Source organism: Anarrhichthys ocellatus, unplaced genomic scaffold (assembly GCF_004355925.1).
Source record: "Anarrhichthys ocellatus isolate YVR2014 unplaced genomic scaffold, GSC_Weel_1.0 scaffold312, whole genome shotgun sequence".
Taxonomy (NCBI): Eukaryota; Metazoa; Chordata; class Actinopteri; order Perciformes; family Anarhichadidae; genus Anarrhichthys; species Anarrhichthys ocellatus.
Window position 1 is genome coordinate 31,430 of NW_022280322.1, and position 20,429 is coordinate 51,858.

Genomic DNA, 20,429 nt, shown 5'->3' on the forward strand with positions numbered 1-20,429 from the left:
GTGACAGTGCTGGAAAAAAAATGTAATTGAATAGTGTCCTTAAAATCGAAAGCAATCTGTGAATCCCCTAAACTATGTATAATCTATGTAATTTAAAATAACTCCTCTTTGACTTTTGGCTTTACACAGGACACTAACACCAGTCTCCTGGATGAAAGTCCCATGTTTTACCCACACACACCAACCTCCTCACTACACTGATTCATCAAATAAAAACGATTCATTTGAACCTGGGAATTTGTGTGTGCCAAACATGACAAAACATCCTGGTGGACTTTCCGCATTGTTTCCGTGCCACCACCACGTCACACGCAGTTAACAGGTCATGGTAACTTTACTCATTTCTCTGTAAGAACCGGCTCTCAACACAAGGTCTGTTAAGTATCTGTAACGTTTTCAATCACATCACATGTTATTCTTCAGCAGATGGAGTTTGCCTAGTTGTCATGGAATTGCAGATGTTTAATATTTGTGAGATTGGGGTATTGATTAATTGAGGGTTTGTCCCACCAATTTGTCCAATAAACAATATAGAGAACATTTTGTGCAACCCAAGCAAAGTATTGGGTTGCACAAAACTTTGCAACCCAAAGTTGGGGATGGATGGAGTGAATGGTGTTGGGGCAACACACACACAGACACTCACACACACACACACAGTGATAATGGCGCTGCAGGCGAGTCTCCGTCACATCTCTAATCCTCCTTATTGTCAGAGTCAGATATACTCTGCCTTCCAGCACTGTCTTCCTCCCCTCCTTCCTCACCCCATCCGCCCCTCCCGCACTGTTTCAGTCCCTCCTCCCTTTACTCCCCAATTCCTCTCCTTCTTTCTTTAACTCCCTCATCGTGCTGTCACCCATAGCTTTCCCGCTTATTCTCTCCCTCTCGTCTTATTTTCTGTATTAATTATGGAATGCGTCTTTCGCATCCTCCTGTACTGTCTGTCTCTCTTCCCTGCTGTCATTCAGTGTCTAAGTCTCTGTCTCTCTCTGTATTCCTGCTGTGAGGATCAGCCTTCTATGGCAGGCCGACTCGCACGCCTGTGCTGCCCCGCGATTAAACATCAAAGTCTGTGTGCGAACGGGGTAATCGAATGGTGTTTGTCTGCACTGGTTTTCAGTCGCAAAAAAAATTATGAAATTGAAGAACTGTCTCCCTGCAACATGTAAAACAACTTGTTCCCTCTCTGCGTCCCTCTCAGTGCCCCGCTGTGCTGAGTGGGCCGACCGAGTCAAACTCTCACATGCTGTCCATGTACCACCTCAGGCTATGTGAGTGCCCATTTTGCCTGTTTGTGTCCACTAGCCGCCGCCGTGTTTATTGAGTTCTAACTGTCTGTCACAGTTCAGCTCCACACCCTCCTCACTCTTATTGTCAGTCACTCCCTCCTCATTAGTCTAAACTCCCTTCACCTGTTCACTCACCTGCCTCTGATCAGTAATCAAGCCCCTTTATAGACTCCTGCATCCCAGACACATTTGCCAGATTGTTCTTCGGTTCTATGTCAGACTCTCCAGCACACTCTCACGGACTGATCTCCTGTTACCGATCCTGCCTGCCCCTGTTCTACCCGCCTTGCCTGACTCCCGGTAAACCCACCAGCCTTCTGATCCTGACCCTGTTTTCTGACTTGTGTCGTCATCAGATCAGAGGTGTGTTTTTTTTAGGGAACAATGGCTCTTATGCTGCCATTCTTTTGTGGCAGGTCTTGTCATTCAAGGCTAGACTTTAATATTGTTCAGTTCATGTCAATAACTCACAATTTAATTCCTGAACACTTGTGGCTGTCAGTAAGTCTAGCCACAGACTGTTGGAGGAACCTTTTGGAACTCTAATTAGCTACTTCATACTTTTAAAAGTGTGTTTGGATCTTGTAGCTGTAATTACTCAGTTGGAGTTGTTATGCTTTTAGATATGGCATTCAAAGAAGATATAAAGTGTTTGTGGAGCCAACGAAAGCCCCAAATTTGTTAAATGGACTTAGATTTGAATAGCACCCTTCAATTCCTCCAACGACTCAAAACTCTGTTATACATTCGCACACACTGCTGATCAGGATCTAAACTAATGCTCATTCACATAGGGAGCAATTTGGGCTTCAGGGTCTTGCCAGAGGACACTTCGAAATTCGGACCGGAAGAGCCGGGGATCGAACCTCTCTAATTCGGTGCCACAGTCGCCCCATCGTACCTTATATCAGCCACTGATGTGGCAGGGGAAGCACAGGAAGCAGTGAGGGAAACCTGGCTTCTGTCTGCAAGTGACGTAGTATATCAAGCTGCTGTCATAGAAAGTAACGTGGTAATCATAGCGAGTATCACGAACGAGAAACTCCACCAAGGATAGGTGGAAGAGGTGGTGATTGAGTTGGATTTTTCACCAAGGAGGGTGCTGTTTGTTTGGAACCTAAAGTAAATGTTGACTTTATGCTATTAGGTGTTACACTTGTTACATAGTGTTATTTAAGAGTTTGTTAAGGGCTGTTATTATAATTCTTGAGTTATGGTTGTTACATTACATTGTGTTACTTTTAGTTACTTTATTATGTTAGGTTGCTTTGTCAGGTTGCGTTGTTAGGCTACGTTCTTACATTACGTTGCTATATTACGTTACAGCATTATGTTATTACGTTAAGCTGTTACGTTACATCTTCACATTACGTTGTACGTTCTTATCCTATTTTTACAGAAACCATTATATTTTTAACCAAGTAGCTTTGTTGCTCTAACCTAATCAATGCTTACACAATGTTAACCACGTGGCATTGTGCCTTGCAAGTGTTATACAAGGCTCATATGAAATATATTTTTGATTCAGAAACATCCACATTGTCAGTTGAAGGAGATAGATGTCAGGCAATGAAAGTTTGGAAATAAGGTTGTGGGAAAGCACTTAGATAAATAGGTGACTGCATTTATCAATAAGCTATTTCATGTATCTGCTGCATATCAAACACAGAAGAAAAATCGCTCCACAAATGTGTGTGTGTGTAAGAGGACCGCCAAGCTCCACTCCCCCAACCTGCCTCCCAAGCTGTTATTAGGGTCGTTAAGTCATGAGTAGTTAATTAAATCTAGCAGAGTCTGATCATGGTTGGGTGTTTTCACTGTGTCAGTGCATGTAGTGATTAGCACGGGGTCTGTGTTACACATTAGGATGGACCTTGTTACAGTAATCTATTTTAATTTCTTACCCCACAACCACGGCCCTTCCTCACCTCCTCCTCCGCCATCTCTTTTGTGTGTGTTTGCTGTATTTTTCTTTCTTCTTTCTTGTATGTCTGAATCTGAAAAGTTTTGGTATTGGTGCCAATATATCAGACCTGAGCTGCAGTAATGATACCATAGTTTTACTTTTATTTCATACAACTTTAACAGCGTTTTATTTTAAAACCCTGAATAGGCTGCTTTATTCAGTTTATCATCAATAAATCTCATAAAAAGACCAAAACCAATATGTGTTCAAACTGTTAGTTCCTACTAATGATATAATCTTTGAAATAAGGTCACAATTACTTTGATGTTTTTTCTCTGGTGACAGCTGGTCACAGTAGTTTTAAACAAATGTTACTCAAACTGGAGGGACTATTTTTAGTGGTGGATTAATCTACATTTGTTTTTTTTGTTTTTTTTTTTTTTTTTTTTTTTTTTTTTTTTTTTTTTTTTTTTTTTTGTGTGTGTATTTGTGGGACAGAAGGTTGGTGTGAAAGGGATTGAGTCAAAATGAACTATGATGTGTGTGTTCATGTTACCCAGTATGACAGTTTGGCTCATTCAGATCAGGTTTTGATACATAAACAAAAGTTGTTAGTTAACATGTGTGTCATTGTATGAATATACAAAATCAAACGTCAAAAAAGAAGCAGAATTTGAACCTTAAAGCTGCTCAACTCAATACTTTTATAACGGATCTGCTATCGGTACTTTAGAAGTTCCGAGGTGGGATCTCCTTGTCTCAAACCTCCTCTCTCTTTGACTTTGTGCTTTACTCTGACACACACTCCGGCTCAGTACAGTGTGAGACACACATCATGGCAGAGAGCAGAAAAAGACCCAAAGTGTGGCTACATTTTACTCCGGTAGATGCTGAGAACTCTCGTTGTCATAAATAAAAGCCTCACAAGTAAAGGAGGAAACGGCAGCAGTTCATCACAACATGTAGCCAACAAGCAGAACATCAATGTGCAGTTTTCTTCTGTTTATTGAGCAGCTGTCCATCCTCGTCCACTGCAGGTAACGATGTAATACGGAGTTTGATCATAAGAATAGGTTAATAAATGAAAGCTAATCACTTAGCTAATTGTTTAGCTGAGAATGTATTTTAAAGATTTTGGAACTTTTAAGTATCTAGTATCGATAAAAGCCTAACAATACCCATCCCTACATAGGAGGCCAGAAAATTAATTAATGCTGCTATGACTGAGGAAATATGTGATAAAAGAAAAATCAGTGCCAGCATTTTATGCCTTGGACACAGTTTGGCAGATATTCAAAAAGCACTATAGTTTGATACCCCTGTGCTTTACCTTGTCTCCAAACTCTGCCTCTCTTTTCCCTGCTGGGCCTCAGAATACCTTCACTGTTCACTTGCTTTTTAAATATTCCCTCTCAGAGACCAAGCTGCTCTCCTGGCAGCTGGTTGCCCCCCCCCCCCCCCCAACTAACTAGGAGTGAAGCGAAGAGGGAGAGAGGAGTAATGTGTCAAAAGGAGACGGACAGGGAAGAGGGGGAGAGATGAACGAGAGGGAGAGAGGCAGGCATGGGTGCTCGGCAGTTCTCGGCAGAGGCCTTTAATGATTCATGGACTGACTCCAGTCATACGAGCGGGCCTCCATTCCTGAGACACACACTAATACACACCCGGTGATACATGCAAGCTCAAAAAGTTAAGCAAGGAGCTGTGCATTGCCCTGTTTTTGTTAAGTCTTGAAAAAGCATTTAAGAATATAGCCAGTATATGTGTGTGTGTCATGAAAGTAACGCTTTTGAACACTGTTGTTTGTCTACTGAAGATATACACACAGACATCTATTGTCTCCTTTTTAAAAAAAGAAAGAGCCCATAACAAATGCCAGCCCATCACATTAGCAGATTCTTTTCATATGCTCCACGCTTCCCCCTCCGCTACGTTAACACAAATCACTTGTACCACTTGCTAATCCCTCACCTGATAAAAACATCACAATTCTGAAGCAGGGATATTATCCGTGGAATTACATTCAGTTAGCTCGGCAAACATGGGAGCGGGTCTCTCTGGCGGAGAGCGAGAGAAGCTACGGTCAATTCCTCTGCGAGAGATAATCTCTTTTTTAGCAACCGCGATGGAGACGCCCACGGGTCGGCACGCAGACGTTTATTTCCCGGCACAGGCGGACGCCGCAGAAAGACACGCTGCAAAACGAGATACAAACCGTTTGACAAAAGACTGACGCCTTGTCTTACAGAAGGATTGTCAGTAAAATTAAAGAAGCCGCGGTGCTTTATAATCCTCTGCTGACAAAATGATAGACTGGATCATCGGTGTTTTAGGTGTACTGAAGAACTTTTTCTTTTTACACTAAATTGGATAAACAGCTTCGAAAATGATTAAAAGGAAAGTTTTTTTTTTTTTTGTTTTTTTTTTTAATTTGAAAGTGTATTTTTCAGAAGTTGACAGGAACTCAAAAGCAACATTGATCAACCACAGATCACGTGTGCGAGCATTTGAAGAATCATGAATGCTTTGTCCCATTAACTAAAATACGGTGTATCCTTAACATTGTTGCCAAATCAGCTCTCACATTGTCTAACTTCCCTGGCAACCGCTGGTTCAATTCATTTAAGTGCATTATGAAAATCAACTCCAGGAGTCTGAAACTTGTTGCAGCTAATGCATGGCAGTATAAAGTCGTTCGCTTTTTGTTTTTTTTTCAGCTGTTATCGGTATCTTCCTGTTCCGATGTGAGGGTCCTCTGTCACCCACGGAAGGGCAGGATTCAGAGATAGAATCGCAATTTCAAACCCGACTGCTGCTTCAGAACCACGGACAGCACAGTTTGGCCCCGATCACACCGAGACAAGCCGCTAGAAACACGTGCGCATACAACCATTTTGCAACTGGCGTAGACACCTAAACGTTTAAATATTCTCAACGTTTCAGCTGCAGGCACGGAGTCGCACTGCCCGTCAATGTCATAGTTGGCCCAGGCAGACAGCCAAATGGAGCAAGAGGCGGGCTTTACAATTTACCACTGACTTCCTGTTTTAATGACAGTTTATGTGATAGGAACGGACAGAGGCAGACGAAAGGGTAATATTAGCAGTTTTTAATAACGATGAACATAATATTTCCCTTCCTCCTCCAACAGCAGAGTAACAGCAAGAGCTCCATGTCCGCATTGAATACTTTTTTCCCCTGTTATTTACGTTTGATAGCTCCACCGGCTCATCAGCTGTTTTGCCCGACACTCTTTGCCAACGGGCGTTTTTGAAGCGGCCGCACCTGTTGCGATGCGTCCCGGTGTGATCGGGGCCTCGGGCTACTGATGTTTCCGAGTCATGGTGGGAGGCCGTAGATTCTAATTGGCGCACAAACCTCAGTCAGATAAAGTATCCATGAGTCAGCCAGACTAGACTAACATATTCTGCCTCTGCACTCTCCCTGCTATTAGAAGATGGAGAGAGGGTGGCGGCAGGTGAACACGGGATGCACTCTGGTCAATTTTTTTTAACAAGGGGAATGACATCCTCCCTCAAATTGCTTTCTGTATGAGAAGTGATCAACACCTGCACATGGTACCTTTATGTTTAGGCACGAAACATCAATCTGATTGAGTAGGAAAAGCTATCGGTCGAGGTAAGGGAAAGTTCATGGTTGTAGTTCAAATAATCCGATGCAGATCACAATTTCTGCAGTCAAGGTTGTGAATCCAAACATCCACCTTTCACACACAGGGAATGAAGAGTAATATTAGCATTATTTGAATGACATCAAGACATTTTTCTTTGGAAAACAACATAATGCAGTGAATCTCTTCAAGTTGATCGAGTAGATTTTCACAGGAAGCTGATATGAAATGGCTGTCTGGAAGACAAGAAATCAATGTAAATGCTGGATATGCTTTGGAAAATGGTTGTGAATAACGTCAAGAGAATATGACTAGTTAGTAAGATATGCAAAAGTACAATACGGACCTTTGCAGGACTACTGTGTAGGACTTAGTTTCCTCCTCACATTATAACATAAGTCTTTCTCTGAGTCAGTATTTGGTTTGTCCGTTTTGGGCTACTGTAGAAACATGGCGGTGCAGTAGAGCCCCCTAAATCCTGCACACTGGTCCTTTTAAATTGACTTGAACGGCATCCACCTGTTCTTTCCATCCTCATGAATCCTTCTCTGTGCTGAATACGACTCCGTTATATCTATCTATCTAAGGTGGTCGTTTTTTGAGGGAAACCTCAATGTCTTCCTGTTTGCTCTCTCTTCATCCCTCCATTCACTCTGGGAGCATCGAGCGCACCGCCAAGCACATTTCATTTTAATTGAGAGGTCCATGTGAAGACGGACATGAATATTACATTCCACAGGCCCTATTAATATGCTAAGGCCAGTCTAAATGTTTTAATATCAGCCGGGTAAATTATTGAAACTGTGTTCATGGGCAGCGTCGGATCATTCGTCAGAAATGTTTAGTCTCTGATGTTCAGGAAGTGATGGAATTATAATCGCGTGGCGTTCCAGCCAAAATGTAGGACTTGATTTCCCATGATGCACCGCCACATGTGCTGGACCACCCATCCCCCGCCCGCACGCGACTTGGAGTCTCCGTTTTTAGCTTTCTTAATTGGAGAGAAGGACAAGGAGACTGTGACAGGTATTACTTCCTATTTTCAGGCCAGTCTCTCTGTCTCCGAAGTCCCCAAGCATGTCAGACTCACACACACACACACACACACACACACACACTCCGGAAATTATTCAAAGAAAATCCTCATCTGATGTGCCACTGAGCACAGACGTGTCGGGCCACGGCGATAAAGTTGGTGTTTCGAGTGACTGCACTTGGCAATTTAAAAAAAGCCGCTTGCGCAGAGGCGGCACACACACACACACACGTGCGGCGCTTTGGAGAGGAAGATGGATCGGAGTACAGATTGTAAGTGACATGTTAATTTCTTCTCCGTCACTCACGACCGCGGCGTCCGTTATCAAAGTAAAGGGACACGAGCCCCAGCCGTCAAGACTCTCCCGTTCTTCTCTTCTTTTCTCCTCTACTTTTTTTTTCCTCCCGTCGCCGAGCGTTCCGGGGCCCGACTGTGATCAAGGAGGCGTTTAATGTAGCTTTCTGTTCACCCTTCCCCGCCCCCCTGCCGGGGATCCTGTTTGATTCGTACACTAGACGACTGCTATTCATCTTGAAGGTCAAACCTCGTGTTGAGACAGTAGAAGGAGGAAGTCTGTTTGTGTGAGGGGCAAAAAGAGAAGTGAAAGGTCAAGCTGGAGTTCCACAATTTCTCCTTATATTTTTCAAATACAAACCACTCCAGGCCACAACTTCAGGCACAATCGGGTTAAATTCTGTTGGAAGCAAAAAAAAAAAGGTTGGATTGGAGAGCGACTTATTTAAGAAGATGCTTAAAAAACACAGCTACAAAGAGGCCAGATATTTGCTGGCCTGCACCAAAATGTTGCATATGCTGAAACTCGGGAAAACTGCATTAACAAAGTGATTACATTAGACCCTTGTCAAAAATAATCCCAACCCTACAGTCCAATCAACAATGTCAGCAAAAATTGTGGTGTAATATTCACTAACAATGTTTCCCCCGTCTTGCTTTGCTGTGTGTTCAGTGGTTCATTTACATTTCTTTTTTTTTTTTGTAATTGTCATGACACAAAAAACGGTACCTGTGACACATTTATGGAAAGCATTAACTCATGCATCATATCTATCGAGCAGGTATGCTGAACCATGCGAACATTTTTGGCTTTACACAAGTCTAAAATTTAAAAAAAAACCATACAAGGTTATCTCCAAACATGTTCTCTCAACACTTCCATTGAAATACCACACTCGATTGTCAATCACCTGCACCCAGAATGCACCTGTGAAAACACCTGTAACCTATTAGGTCACTTAGAATCAGAGCTTGAACACTTGAAATACTAGGATTATAGGTCGACTGATAGGTCGGTTTGACTGATGGCTGCAGTCTCACAGAGACGTACATCAGCGTTTTATATGGAGTCTGTCATTTATTTATGCGCTATAGCCATAAATATGTGACGGACATGGAATTATGTTTTTGAATGTAGACTGCATCTTTTTTTCAGAAAGCTATTCTTCACTACATAAAAACTCCTAAAACCTTGAACGCATTATTCTTTCTGGCAATTGGGGTAAAGAAAAATGTGCGGTAAAACTTTTCGGCCCCGGTGAACAGCTGACAAAGTGGTGTTCCTATCATAATAGCTGCTTTTAATTTTATTTCTATATCAAGTAACATAGACAAAAAACATGCAGAAAATCAGTATCGGAGTATCGGATGAATAATTGTCTTTTTCCTGCTCCAATCTATCATTATTATATCGGTCGAGCTCTAAAAAGGATTTAAAAATGATTTAACTGACTTAAATGCTTCCACATAGTGTGCATTATATGATTATAACTGTTCAATTGAAGATCATGTCTCATTATAATTAATTAATGAATCACTAATTGGTTGTTATTATTATTATTATTATTATTATCATATCAATGTAAGGAGAGATAGTGTGACATTTGATAAAAAAGAGTCAAAGCATCCCACATGACATTTGTCTGTACTTGCCACAGTGACCAACCCATCTGTTCTTCTTACTTCCTGTGCGTGTGTGCGCAGGCAGCCCTGGTACTATGGCTGGGGCTTCAACCTGCCACGGGGTCAGGCTCTGCTGGACAAGTGGAACCAGATCCCCGACAACACAGACATCCTGGTGACACACTGCCCCCCACTGGGTGAGACACACATTACAACACACACACACACACACACAAAGGCTCCAACATATGTCTAAAGTAAATTGTGTGTATGTACAGATCACTGAACTGTGAAAATAAATGATGTCGTATTCATTTACTTTGGTTCCACCAAATAAAACTGTTATACAAAATGTTACTCATTCAATTATATTATTTTATCTGAATATTTATTCAAATCAAAGATGCATAAAATGTACACAAGCCACTGGTGGAGCAAGAGATGAAGCAGCAGGTAGAGATGGTGTTGATGTGAATGGTAATACCAAAGTATAAATGTCTTATCAAAAGAAAACCAACATGCATTGGCAGCCTGTAGTGATTTTACAGTTTATTGACAGTTAAGTTCAAGTCCAAGTGTTGTTTGTGTTATAGTTAACAGACATTGTGCTCTTTAATAATATTTAGCCTAATCTGATCATGTTTCCAGTTGTATACAAACTTATAATAAATAATTATAAAGGTTCTTTTCCCCACTAACTGTCCTGTAGCTTCCATCTGAGCTGCATTACGAACAACTCGGAACTCAAAAATGTCCGACCTCCTACTAGAAAAAATACAATCGGAGTTCCTACTTGTGAGCTCAGGACAAACCCATCTACCATGACTTCATGAAGAAGCATTGGTCTGAAGTCACACCGCAATAGAAGCGAACATTGTAAATATTAAACCATCAACTAAAAGGCAATGTTTACTCTATGTATTTGATTAACGTAATAAAAACTATTGTATAATAAAACCTGTTCTCCTAAATTAATGTCAAAATATGTTGCGATATGTTATTAAGTAGCTGGGTATGGTCAACAGTCTATGATAATTATCTTGTTATAAATTTAGTTATTTGGGAAAACGTTGAAAATGCCAGAAAAATGTCTATGCTGCAAATATCAAATGAGAAAATTCCGACCTCAAAGTTTGTCTGGAACGCAGCATAAGTTTCCGCCCAGTCCTGACATCAGTAAATCCAGAGGAACACATAATCAACATCTGTTAACATGTCTTTGCCTATTACTTACATTATTCTTCCTAAAATGCATATGCAAAAAGAAAAAGATGCACCTAGCAAACACCTGAACAAATAACTGAAACACAAACTGCGACTCCATCTGTTTGATCAATACACTGCATGTGTCTGGGCCTGAAAAAAAGGTCCTTTATTCATTCATGTAGTGACCTAAAAATAGTCACATTTAAATGTATTGAATCTAGAAATACTGGCAACAACCTATAAAATTGCCATCATGTCTTCTATTTTTTTTTTTTTTTAGTAAATATGATACAGTAACATGCAACAAAAAGATCCCCGGCTGGAATTGAACAGGGGATATTGCAAATTGGCCCTTTGCTAAGCACCCCCCATTGCTGCTACTCCATCAAGCTGTAAGAGCGCATGGAGCCCACACTGTCACTAACTGCACTTCCTGAAGAATTCTCTTATCTCAATAGATCCTGCAAAACACAAACTACATCCATCTTCAGCTTTTACAGACTCATCAGCACGCTTTATTTGGAAGTGGTGCTGAAGAATCACTGTCGTTGAGTGGATGAATAAAGGGGGAAGGTAATCAAAGCGATGACTCACACACTCCGGTCACCTTCTTTGTGATCGCCTTTCAGCTTTTACATCCTCATACATAAACATGGCACAGGTTTGAAACCAACACAGATGCCGACTCACAAGCTAACTGACATTACATTACAGTCATTTAGCAGACGCTTAAATCCAAAGCGACAGATTGGTTAAGTGTCTTGCTCAAGGACACATCAACAAGCAACTAGTGGAGCCTGAGCCGGGGATCGAACCACTGATCCTCTGATTGAAAAGGACAGCCCTGCTATCCACTTCGCCACAGTCGCCCGTGACATCCTGCTTGCACGTCTCTGCCTCACACACACACAGATGCTCATGCGCATACACACTCTCCTCCCTCTCTCTGACCCTCACACACTTTCACACCTCATCTCCTGCTGCAGCTGTGGTGCTCAGACGCGTGTGTGTGAGATTGATTTCAACGTCTGAGTCTCGGCCACGAACACAGCCGTGTGCGTGTGCGTGTGCGTGTGCGTGTGTGCGTGTGCGTGTGCGTGTGCGTGTGTGTGTGTGCGTGTGCGTGCGCGTGCGTGTGCGTGTGTGTGTGTGTGTGTGTCTCTCTCTCGTGACAATGGCATGAGAAAGAAACAAAAAAAGGGGATGGAGGACAAAAGTTTTGCTGATGAAGTGGATTCTTCAAAGCGGCAGAGGTCAAGAAAAGACATCCTTTCTTAAAATATTTTGTTAAGAATGGTGTGAAACGAATGATGGCCGAGAAGGTGACGGAAAAAAAGGAGTTGTGAGCAAGACATCGTTTCGCACTGCAGCAAAAAGCTCCCGTCTTTTATGAGGCGCGATAAAACAGCAGATCGGCAGCTCGAGAGGAAAATACGGCCTCTTTATCTGGCTGTGAGGAAGAAGTTAACAGCAGAGAGAGGGACAAAGTGAGACAAAAAGAGGAAAACGGGCGCAGTGCCCAAAGCAGCAGCAGCTGCTTTGAAACAAGCAGCACATGAGAGCAAAAAGCCCTCTTAACTTCTCACTTCACTTCCGCCATCTCCCAAGGCTTGTAACGACCACGCTTTAAAGGCAGCTTTTTATTATTTTTTTTTTTTTTTTTTTTTTTTTTTTTTTTTTTTTTTTTTTTTTTTAAAACTTAAACTGATATTGAAAGTATTTCTTTTTATTTTTTTTTATTTTTTTTACAGATAGACATTTCAAGGAGAAAGAAGTCAGACCGTATTACTTTACCGTCATTATTGATTCACTGCCGGCTAAAAACATGGACGTTTTTATGTCTGTGTTGAGTATGAGATGGTCCATTAACTTTGTCCTGAGTGAGATTCTTTGCACTGTTTGGTGGTAAAATGTATAAAGAATCACCCATAGAAAGACTTTCTCTATATCTTTCTTTTCTTTTGTCCAAATCATGAGACTTGCTGTTGCCCTGTCGATGCTTACAATTACCCGAAATGGCCACAAACCTTTGTATAGTTTTGCTAGGCGATTCAAACTACTGTTCAAATTTGACTTTGAAACTTGAGGTTGAGACTCGAGTTGCAAAAATGAGAACTTACTATTAGCGATTAAGAATTTTCTTTGACTAGTCCATAAACAATTGAGACTTTTCTCGGACTTGTACATTAAGACTTGAGACTTGGCTTGAACTCGCCCTTAAATACTTCAGATTTGACTTGGTCTGGTCCTAAAACTAGAGACTTCCCCTACTTGTGAGACTGGTATTGGACATGACCGTAGAAACTCAAAACATGGCTTGGACTCGCCCATAAAAACTTGAGAATTGACTGGGCTTGTCCTTAAGATGTGGCTTGGCCTCGCTCTTAAAGACTTGAGACGTGGCTTTAAACCGTTGGTTTGTTGGAGGCCCTTTCATGTTTTAATATGAAAATGTATTAATTAATCTTGATTTATATCTGTAATCTTAGAGACAAGGTTCAATCGGAAGTCACGGCAATCATTTTCTCCATAGACATTTATCCAAAGGTGAAAACGTGACTTTATTTTTGAGGTTTTTTTTTTAAAGCTTCCAGGCAAACTGTGCCATGAGTTGCTGAAAGGTATTTAAACCGCCCTCCTGTTTCTCGAGTTGCTGGTCAGGTCTAGTCCACCTGCTATCCCACAATGCTTTGGGAAGCAATTTACATTCATCTTGTAGAAAATGAGTAGGAGCTCACTTCTTACCACACCACAGTCTGTGGGTTCACAGTTGGGGTTGCAATGTCAGTCTTTAAATCTGTTCCTCTGTCCGTCCATCATTTTGGTCCAAAGATCAAGATATTTATCTACTGGCCAGATGTCTATGAAATCTGCTCTGGTTATGGTAATCTCATGATCAATTTGGAGAAGATGCTGTTTTTTGAAATGTTTGTTTCTGCACTCTATTCAAGGCTTAAGTTATAACTAATAACAAATGCATATCATTTATGGAAACCGTGGCAATTTACAGTATTTTTGTGTTTTTACAATCTTGAATTTTATAGACAATAATTTGATCAAAACAATGCAAGTCCTGTTTCAGTTTCTTTTCTCATTTGTTCTTTTGTTCACTTCACTGTCTTTTCTTTCTTTTTCCTTTCTGTTTCCCGTCTGGGCAGAGCGACAGAAGGCAGAAAAGATGGAGGCACGAGCTCCTCGGTCATTTTATTTCTCCGACTTGATGCTTTTATTGACTCAGCATCAGCAGCATCCCTCCTCGCAGAGCAGCCACTAAATCATATACACTCCATGCTTCATCCTTGTCACACACACTGTGAAGTCTGCATCTGTGTGGCTGTGATTGATTTTTATTTTTTTATTTTTTTTGGTGCTGCGATGTGCAGTTTGCCATTAGACAAGGAGTCTGAAATGGACGGCTTCGTTTTAAAATGTGATGTATGACTTTTTGAAGGGAGATGAAATGTCTAACCGTCGCGGAGACACATTCAGCTGTGTAAACACAGAAAATCAACCCAACAGTATCATCACGCTGCTGCCCGCATTACTGAAATGATCCACACCGGATCATTACTGTATAACACTTTATGTAAGAAAGTAAGGATTAAACAGTTCATTGTTTTGTTACTATTTTAAAACAGTCAAATATGACTGATAACAAAATGTATATTTTTTTTTTTTTTTTTTTTTTTTTAGGATCTATTAACATGGTTGATCACTGATACAAATACAAGGAGACAACGTTGACCTTTAGTAGTCGTAGTTATGATGGGAGCAAAGGAGGAAATCAGTTGAAGTATAGAGAGCAACACAGTCCACCTAGTGAGGAAGTAGGAGTAAATTGAGAGTTCAAACAAACAGGACTTTCACCAAGGAGACCGCTGTTTGTGTCAACAAGCAGACTTTTTTTTAAGTTATGTACGTAACCACGTCACGTAGTATAGCACGTTTTTTCTATGGTTTACATTTTGTGTTATGTCATTTGCAAGTGCCTTCATCATTTCACGTGTTGATTGTGAAAAGAAATGTTAGTTTGCCACGTTGCCAACATAAATGTATGCTACTTATTTTATCCCAAACCACAATCTTCTACTAAATCTAACTTAAATGTTTTTGTTGCCTGAACTTAAGATGTTTGTATTCACCATGTTATGTTTCACTTTCACAACAGGGGGGTGGGGCTTTTTAGTCTGCCTGAAGTTGCGGTTGAGTTGAGTGGTAATTATACAGCACATTTCCCGCAATGCAATATTTAGAAGACCTACAGTTAAGTTACCCGCTCAATAAAACGTGGCATTGTTCTGCTATTCACGGCCCCTCCTCTGTAGGCTCCACAGTAGGCTCGACTGACCACATTGCATTGTAGCTTGCTGTCCATCTCCACATTATAGTGACAAACATAGAATATTACAAAGCGGACAAATATTGTAACAGATTTATAACAGTGGAAGACTTTCTTTCGCCAACTAACCATTACACCACCTCATTATCTAAATTTGGACCACAGCTCTTCATATGTGCCATGGCGTTTTTGCAGGCTTCTGTGAGAAGCAGCATGTTTAGTGAAAAGTGTGTTTGATTTGTGTGTCACTGTGTGCAGGTTTCCTGGACTGGGTCCCGAAGAAGATGCAGCGTGTGGGGTGCATGGAGCTGCTGAACACAGTCCAGAGGAGAATCAAGCCCAAGTTACATGTTTTCGGACATATTCATGAAGGTACTTGAACGAGTTTGTAAAATGCTCAACTCCCAACAACCTCCGCAAAGCAGGTAGACCAGCTTGTATGTTAAATCCAGGGGTTTAAAATAATTGAAGGGGACTTGGTTGAGCCATTTAAATGCCAAATTGTAAATGGACTGTACTTGTATAGCTCTTTTCCAGTCTTCCGACCACTCAAAAGCGCTTTAACACTACATGTCATTCACCCATTCACACCCATTCATTCACTGATGGGAGGGGCTACTATGCAAGGTGCCACCTGCTTATCAGAACTATCTAACATTCCTACAACATTCACACACTGTAGGCACATACAGGAGCAATTTAGGGTTAAGTGTCTTGCCCAAGGACACATCAACATGGAGTAGCGGAGCCGAGGATCAAACCCCCGATCCTCTGATTGAAGGACGAACCTGCTCTACCACTGAGCCACAGTCGCCCCATTTCAACATTTTAACCGTCTCAGATCTTCTCTGTGGATTTTGGCAGTTGGACAATAAGAAGACGCAGAGTCTTGGTGGTCCTTAAGTGAATGAATCAAACTGACACAGTGGAAACTAGAATAGTACCCTCAGATCTCCGGCAGGTGTGTCTGCAATGACCACTGCTGTATTATTTGATTGAATACAAACCTCAATCGCCCATCGTCTAATCTCGACAGCAAGCGTACCACTCCCACACCAGATTTGAATCTACTCAGCTGTCTGCACCGGCTCTGGGCAGCCACGCATCTCAGCTGCTACGTCCCAGGCGTAATCGCAACCTTTTAGCTTTCAACAAAACGTAGTTGATGGCTGGAGGTTGATGCCCAATAAAAAAAGGCTCTGAATGCATAAATGTATCTATATTTTACAACCTTGTCAGCGCAGTGTGCTGCTCTATGGTTCCGTCCAGAGACCAGTTTATAATTCCACACACTCTCCCTTTACTTTTGCGTGTGTTTTTTTTTTTTTTTTTTTTTTGCACTGTTTATTCATGTGCAAACTGTAACCAACACTGTACATTTACTGCCACTATACAACTTCACTGCTGACGTTGTTTGCGGCTTACCTAGGCGTGCAAATCTGGACAGAAACTGAAGCGGTTGTTGATCACTTGCGGCCCAGACCGGCTGGTTAAGAGGCAAGAGGAGTCGGCAATCAACCACAGAATAAAACAGTCAATGACATAGGTTTTCAATAACTGTTAATCACCGCAACACTGAGAGCATACAGTTATTAATGAGCACAGAAAATATTATGCTGATGATTCCAGCAGTATGCGAGATTAGCCGTGGACAGACACACGTGATACACGCATGCATACGACTGAACACATAATCTCCCCTCAGGTTTACACGAAGGGGAGATTATGCCATTGGCTAATGTATATGAATTCAATTATATCCCCACATACATACAAAACATGTTTGCACTGTGATGGTTTTTATTCAGGGATGTATACCAACTATGAACTAACCCCTTTTATTTACCGAATACAGTCTACATATCTTAAGGCTCACATAAATCCTTATGACCTGAATTCATAGAATGCAATATCATATTTTGCATCAAAATGAATAAGAGGGACCTCTACTTTATCACAATCTGAAGGCGGCAGTTACTTTGCATACATTTTTATACCCGTCGCTACATCACTGTCTGAATCATTCTCACATGTCCCACCTAAACATTAAGCTTATTATTTAAATTAACCAATCACATGTAGCAAAAAGCCATGTATTTATCATGGTATTGTTTTTTCCTTAAATTAAATATTTTTAAGTTAATTAAACTGGCTAAGACAATTGAATTCTAGCCATGTAAACTTAGATAATATGGAGATAATGTTCAATAATTTTCTTGAAGAAAATGCTTAAAGTGTATATGTGAAAGAATAGCTAAGCAGCCACATCCCTCTGAGCATTACATCCAGGCCAGCGAGGGCAGAGAGGCCGTCTCCCTGGGCTGAAGGATTGCTTTTTTGGGGTCATCAGGTCAGCGCTGAGCCCATGCAGCGGTCCCCCACCACAGAGAACCAGATTAGAAACTAGATCACACTTTATATTAGGAGAAAGAGGCTGAAAGCAGCTCTCTTCATTAATGCGAGGACTCCGAGGGGGAACTCAGAAAGACAGCCATTATCCTCAGCGTGTTTTGTATTCATGTATTCCAAATCTGAAAGCACCAACTTGGACATCTGCTCGGTTCCAAGAGATGGTGAACGTGACACCTACACTTAAAAGAAAATCACTGGTAGTGCAAAGTTAAATTGTACTGTGGTTCTTTCTGAGAGATGGGTGTTAACTTTATGCTCAACAAAATGTTAACACTTTTACATCTGCCATTTGGAAGTGTTAGATCCGGGGGTTTTCACTGGCCCGATACGGGGCTACCTACTGACTCAGCTCTCTATTAAAAGATTGTCGAGCGGGTGTTCTGTCGAGAAAACTCGCCTGGCTCTGCTAACTACCGTTACTCCTGACGTCTACCCTGCTTCCTCTGGTAACGTGCACACGGCCGAGGGGCCACCCTGGCCGGGCGCTTCTACCAGTCGCGTCAGTTATGGCAGCTTTCCTCTTCTGGATCTGGGCTCTTGGTAAATTGCCAGGTTTTAACGGCTAGGATTACAACTAAAAACCGTAAGGGACTGTTAAGTGGACTGGTCACTAGGATAACCATTCAGAACTCTTGTTGTTAAACATACAATAGATTTAACTTTTTACTGCCACGAGGAACTTTCACTACTTAGGCAAATGAATTCTCTGGAGAAATTTACTTTAAATGCAGATTAGATATTTATTGCAGGATATATTAGCAGGGGCACAGCAACAGCTCACATAAAATAATACTATACTTGATTCGATCAGGTTACAATTTCTTCTTAGGTTATACTCATTAATTGTCGATGCCGAGGCGGCTCGGTGGAGCTGGATTCACGATGTAATAAAAAGTCCTTTTGGGGTTTTTAGGAGCGAAGGTCCGGCCGAACCTTCGGCTCCTCCTGCGCGGCCAACGAAGTCCGTTCAGCGATCCCTCAGGCTCAGTACAAAGTCTTTAGGGCAGCTGCGTCCATCTGTTGTCCGGTTGTTAAAGTCAAACGGGGGAGAGGAAAATCTCCGTCTTTCAATCTTTGTCCACGAACGGCTGTCTTCTTTCCGTGAACAGAGACGAAGTCCTCCGATGCTGCTGTCGAACGAGGTACAGTGTTTCTCCATGGAGCACTTGGTCGGCGTCCCGCAATGAATCCCGTCTTGCTATTTGCAAGTCTCTTATAACACTTTGAGCTCTCTCTCCCCCCTCCTCCCCAACACTCCCTCACTCGGCATATGATTATCATGACATCATTGATTATGTGTATGTGCTGCGAACAACACCCATCTTTCTGTGTGTGTGTTCTGGAAACTACCTAACTTCCCTGTGTGGGTGCTCTCACTTCCTCAATGCTCTGAGCGTGTGTCAGGTTACACCCGTGTATGTGCTCGGCCAACACTCAACATCTCAGCCTTTAAGGCCCCCACCCAGCTTACATCAGCTCTTTCCACACACACAGACTTCACTTTACTCAGATACACATACATTATTATTATTATCAGTTTTACATTTGTTAAATCACTTCATAATTCTACGTACTACACACTTGCATTAATATGATTATTGGATTTCATCCTTTAACTATAAGTATACGCTTTATGTCCCCTTAGCCTGATTCACATACCGAACATGTATTCCTTCATTTAAGGCAGCTCTCCTGGGATCTCAACTCTCTTTTTTTGACAGAAGCAACGTCGATCCAAAGTGCCTTTGGAGCAGAGATTATTTAACTGTAGTGGTGTTAGTGTCACACTCATGCATATACTGTATTTGCTCAAACTGGATTCTCGCCATTTTGGAAATGATAAAGATGCGCTGCTATGCATAGCGCCAATAACTGGTGTTTGTCGTTTGGTCGTCCAAGAGATTAACTCCATGTATTTATTACGATCGCCATCGGATGCATCACAGTTGCTTTTTGTCCCGGGGTCCACTGGGATTGCCAGTTCTTCCCCTGATTATTTAATCATATATTGGTGGATATTTACCGAAGATTTGCGTTTGGGAGGCAAGGTTTTTGTGGTAAGCAGTAAAATAATGTAAACAATTCCATAATGGGTCACATTGAAATTTGCACTGTAATAAAAGAAACTGCTTTGAGCTCTTTTAATTTAGAGGCATACCATAAAGGAGGAGAGAATATAGTGTATACAAATAGCTGCTTTATGACTGACTACAGCAGCTCAGGAAATTCTGCCTGCAATGTAACATCTGGGAAAGATGGGTGTCAAATCTACAGAAGAGTTTTATGGTCAGGCATTAGGGGAAAACATGAGAAGGAAGATTTCTATTTAGCATTTCTAGAATAATGTCAAGGATTATTGAGAATAAGGTTGAACTTTCATCATAAGTGCCAGGCATATGATTTTTTTGTTTCTTTAATCTTGAGAATAAAGTCAAAATTATGAGAATAAAGTCAAAATGTTGAGGATATAGTCAAAATACCATTTTGAGAATAAAGTTGACATACAATTCTAGAATAAAGACTAAATGTCAAGAACACACGTTGAACTTTCAGTATTGGTGCCAGGCATAAGATTTTTTTTTTTTTTTTTTTTTTTTGCATCTTTACAATAAAAATAAAATGGTGACAGTAAATTTGAAATACCATTTCAAGAATGAAGTCTAATTGTGGAGAATAAAGTGAAAATTGAG

At 41.3% G+C, this 20,429-nt stretch overlaps 1 protein-coding gene across 1 annotated transcript in view; it reads left to right on the forward strand.

Annotated features, from left to right (window-relative positions):
- The window catches only part of LOC116401275 (metallophosphoesterase domain-containing protein 1-like), a 41,108-nt gene that overhangs the window by 15,915 nt on the left and 4,764 nt on the right, over positions 1-20,429 (forward strand). Inside the window, exons 2-4 of the mRNA XM_031879599.1 lie at positions 1,205-1,274; positions 9,864-9,979; positions 15,586-15,699. Of these exons, the coding sequence (XP_031735459.1) occupies positions 1,273-1,274; positions 9,864-9,979; positions 15,586-15,699 (232 nt within the window). The 5' untranslated portion in view covers positions 1,205-1,272. The remainder of the gene's footprint in view (positions 1-1,204; positions 1,275-9,863; positions 9,980-15,585; positions 15,700-20,429) is intronic.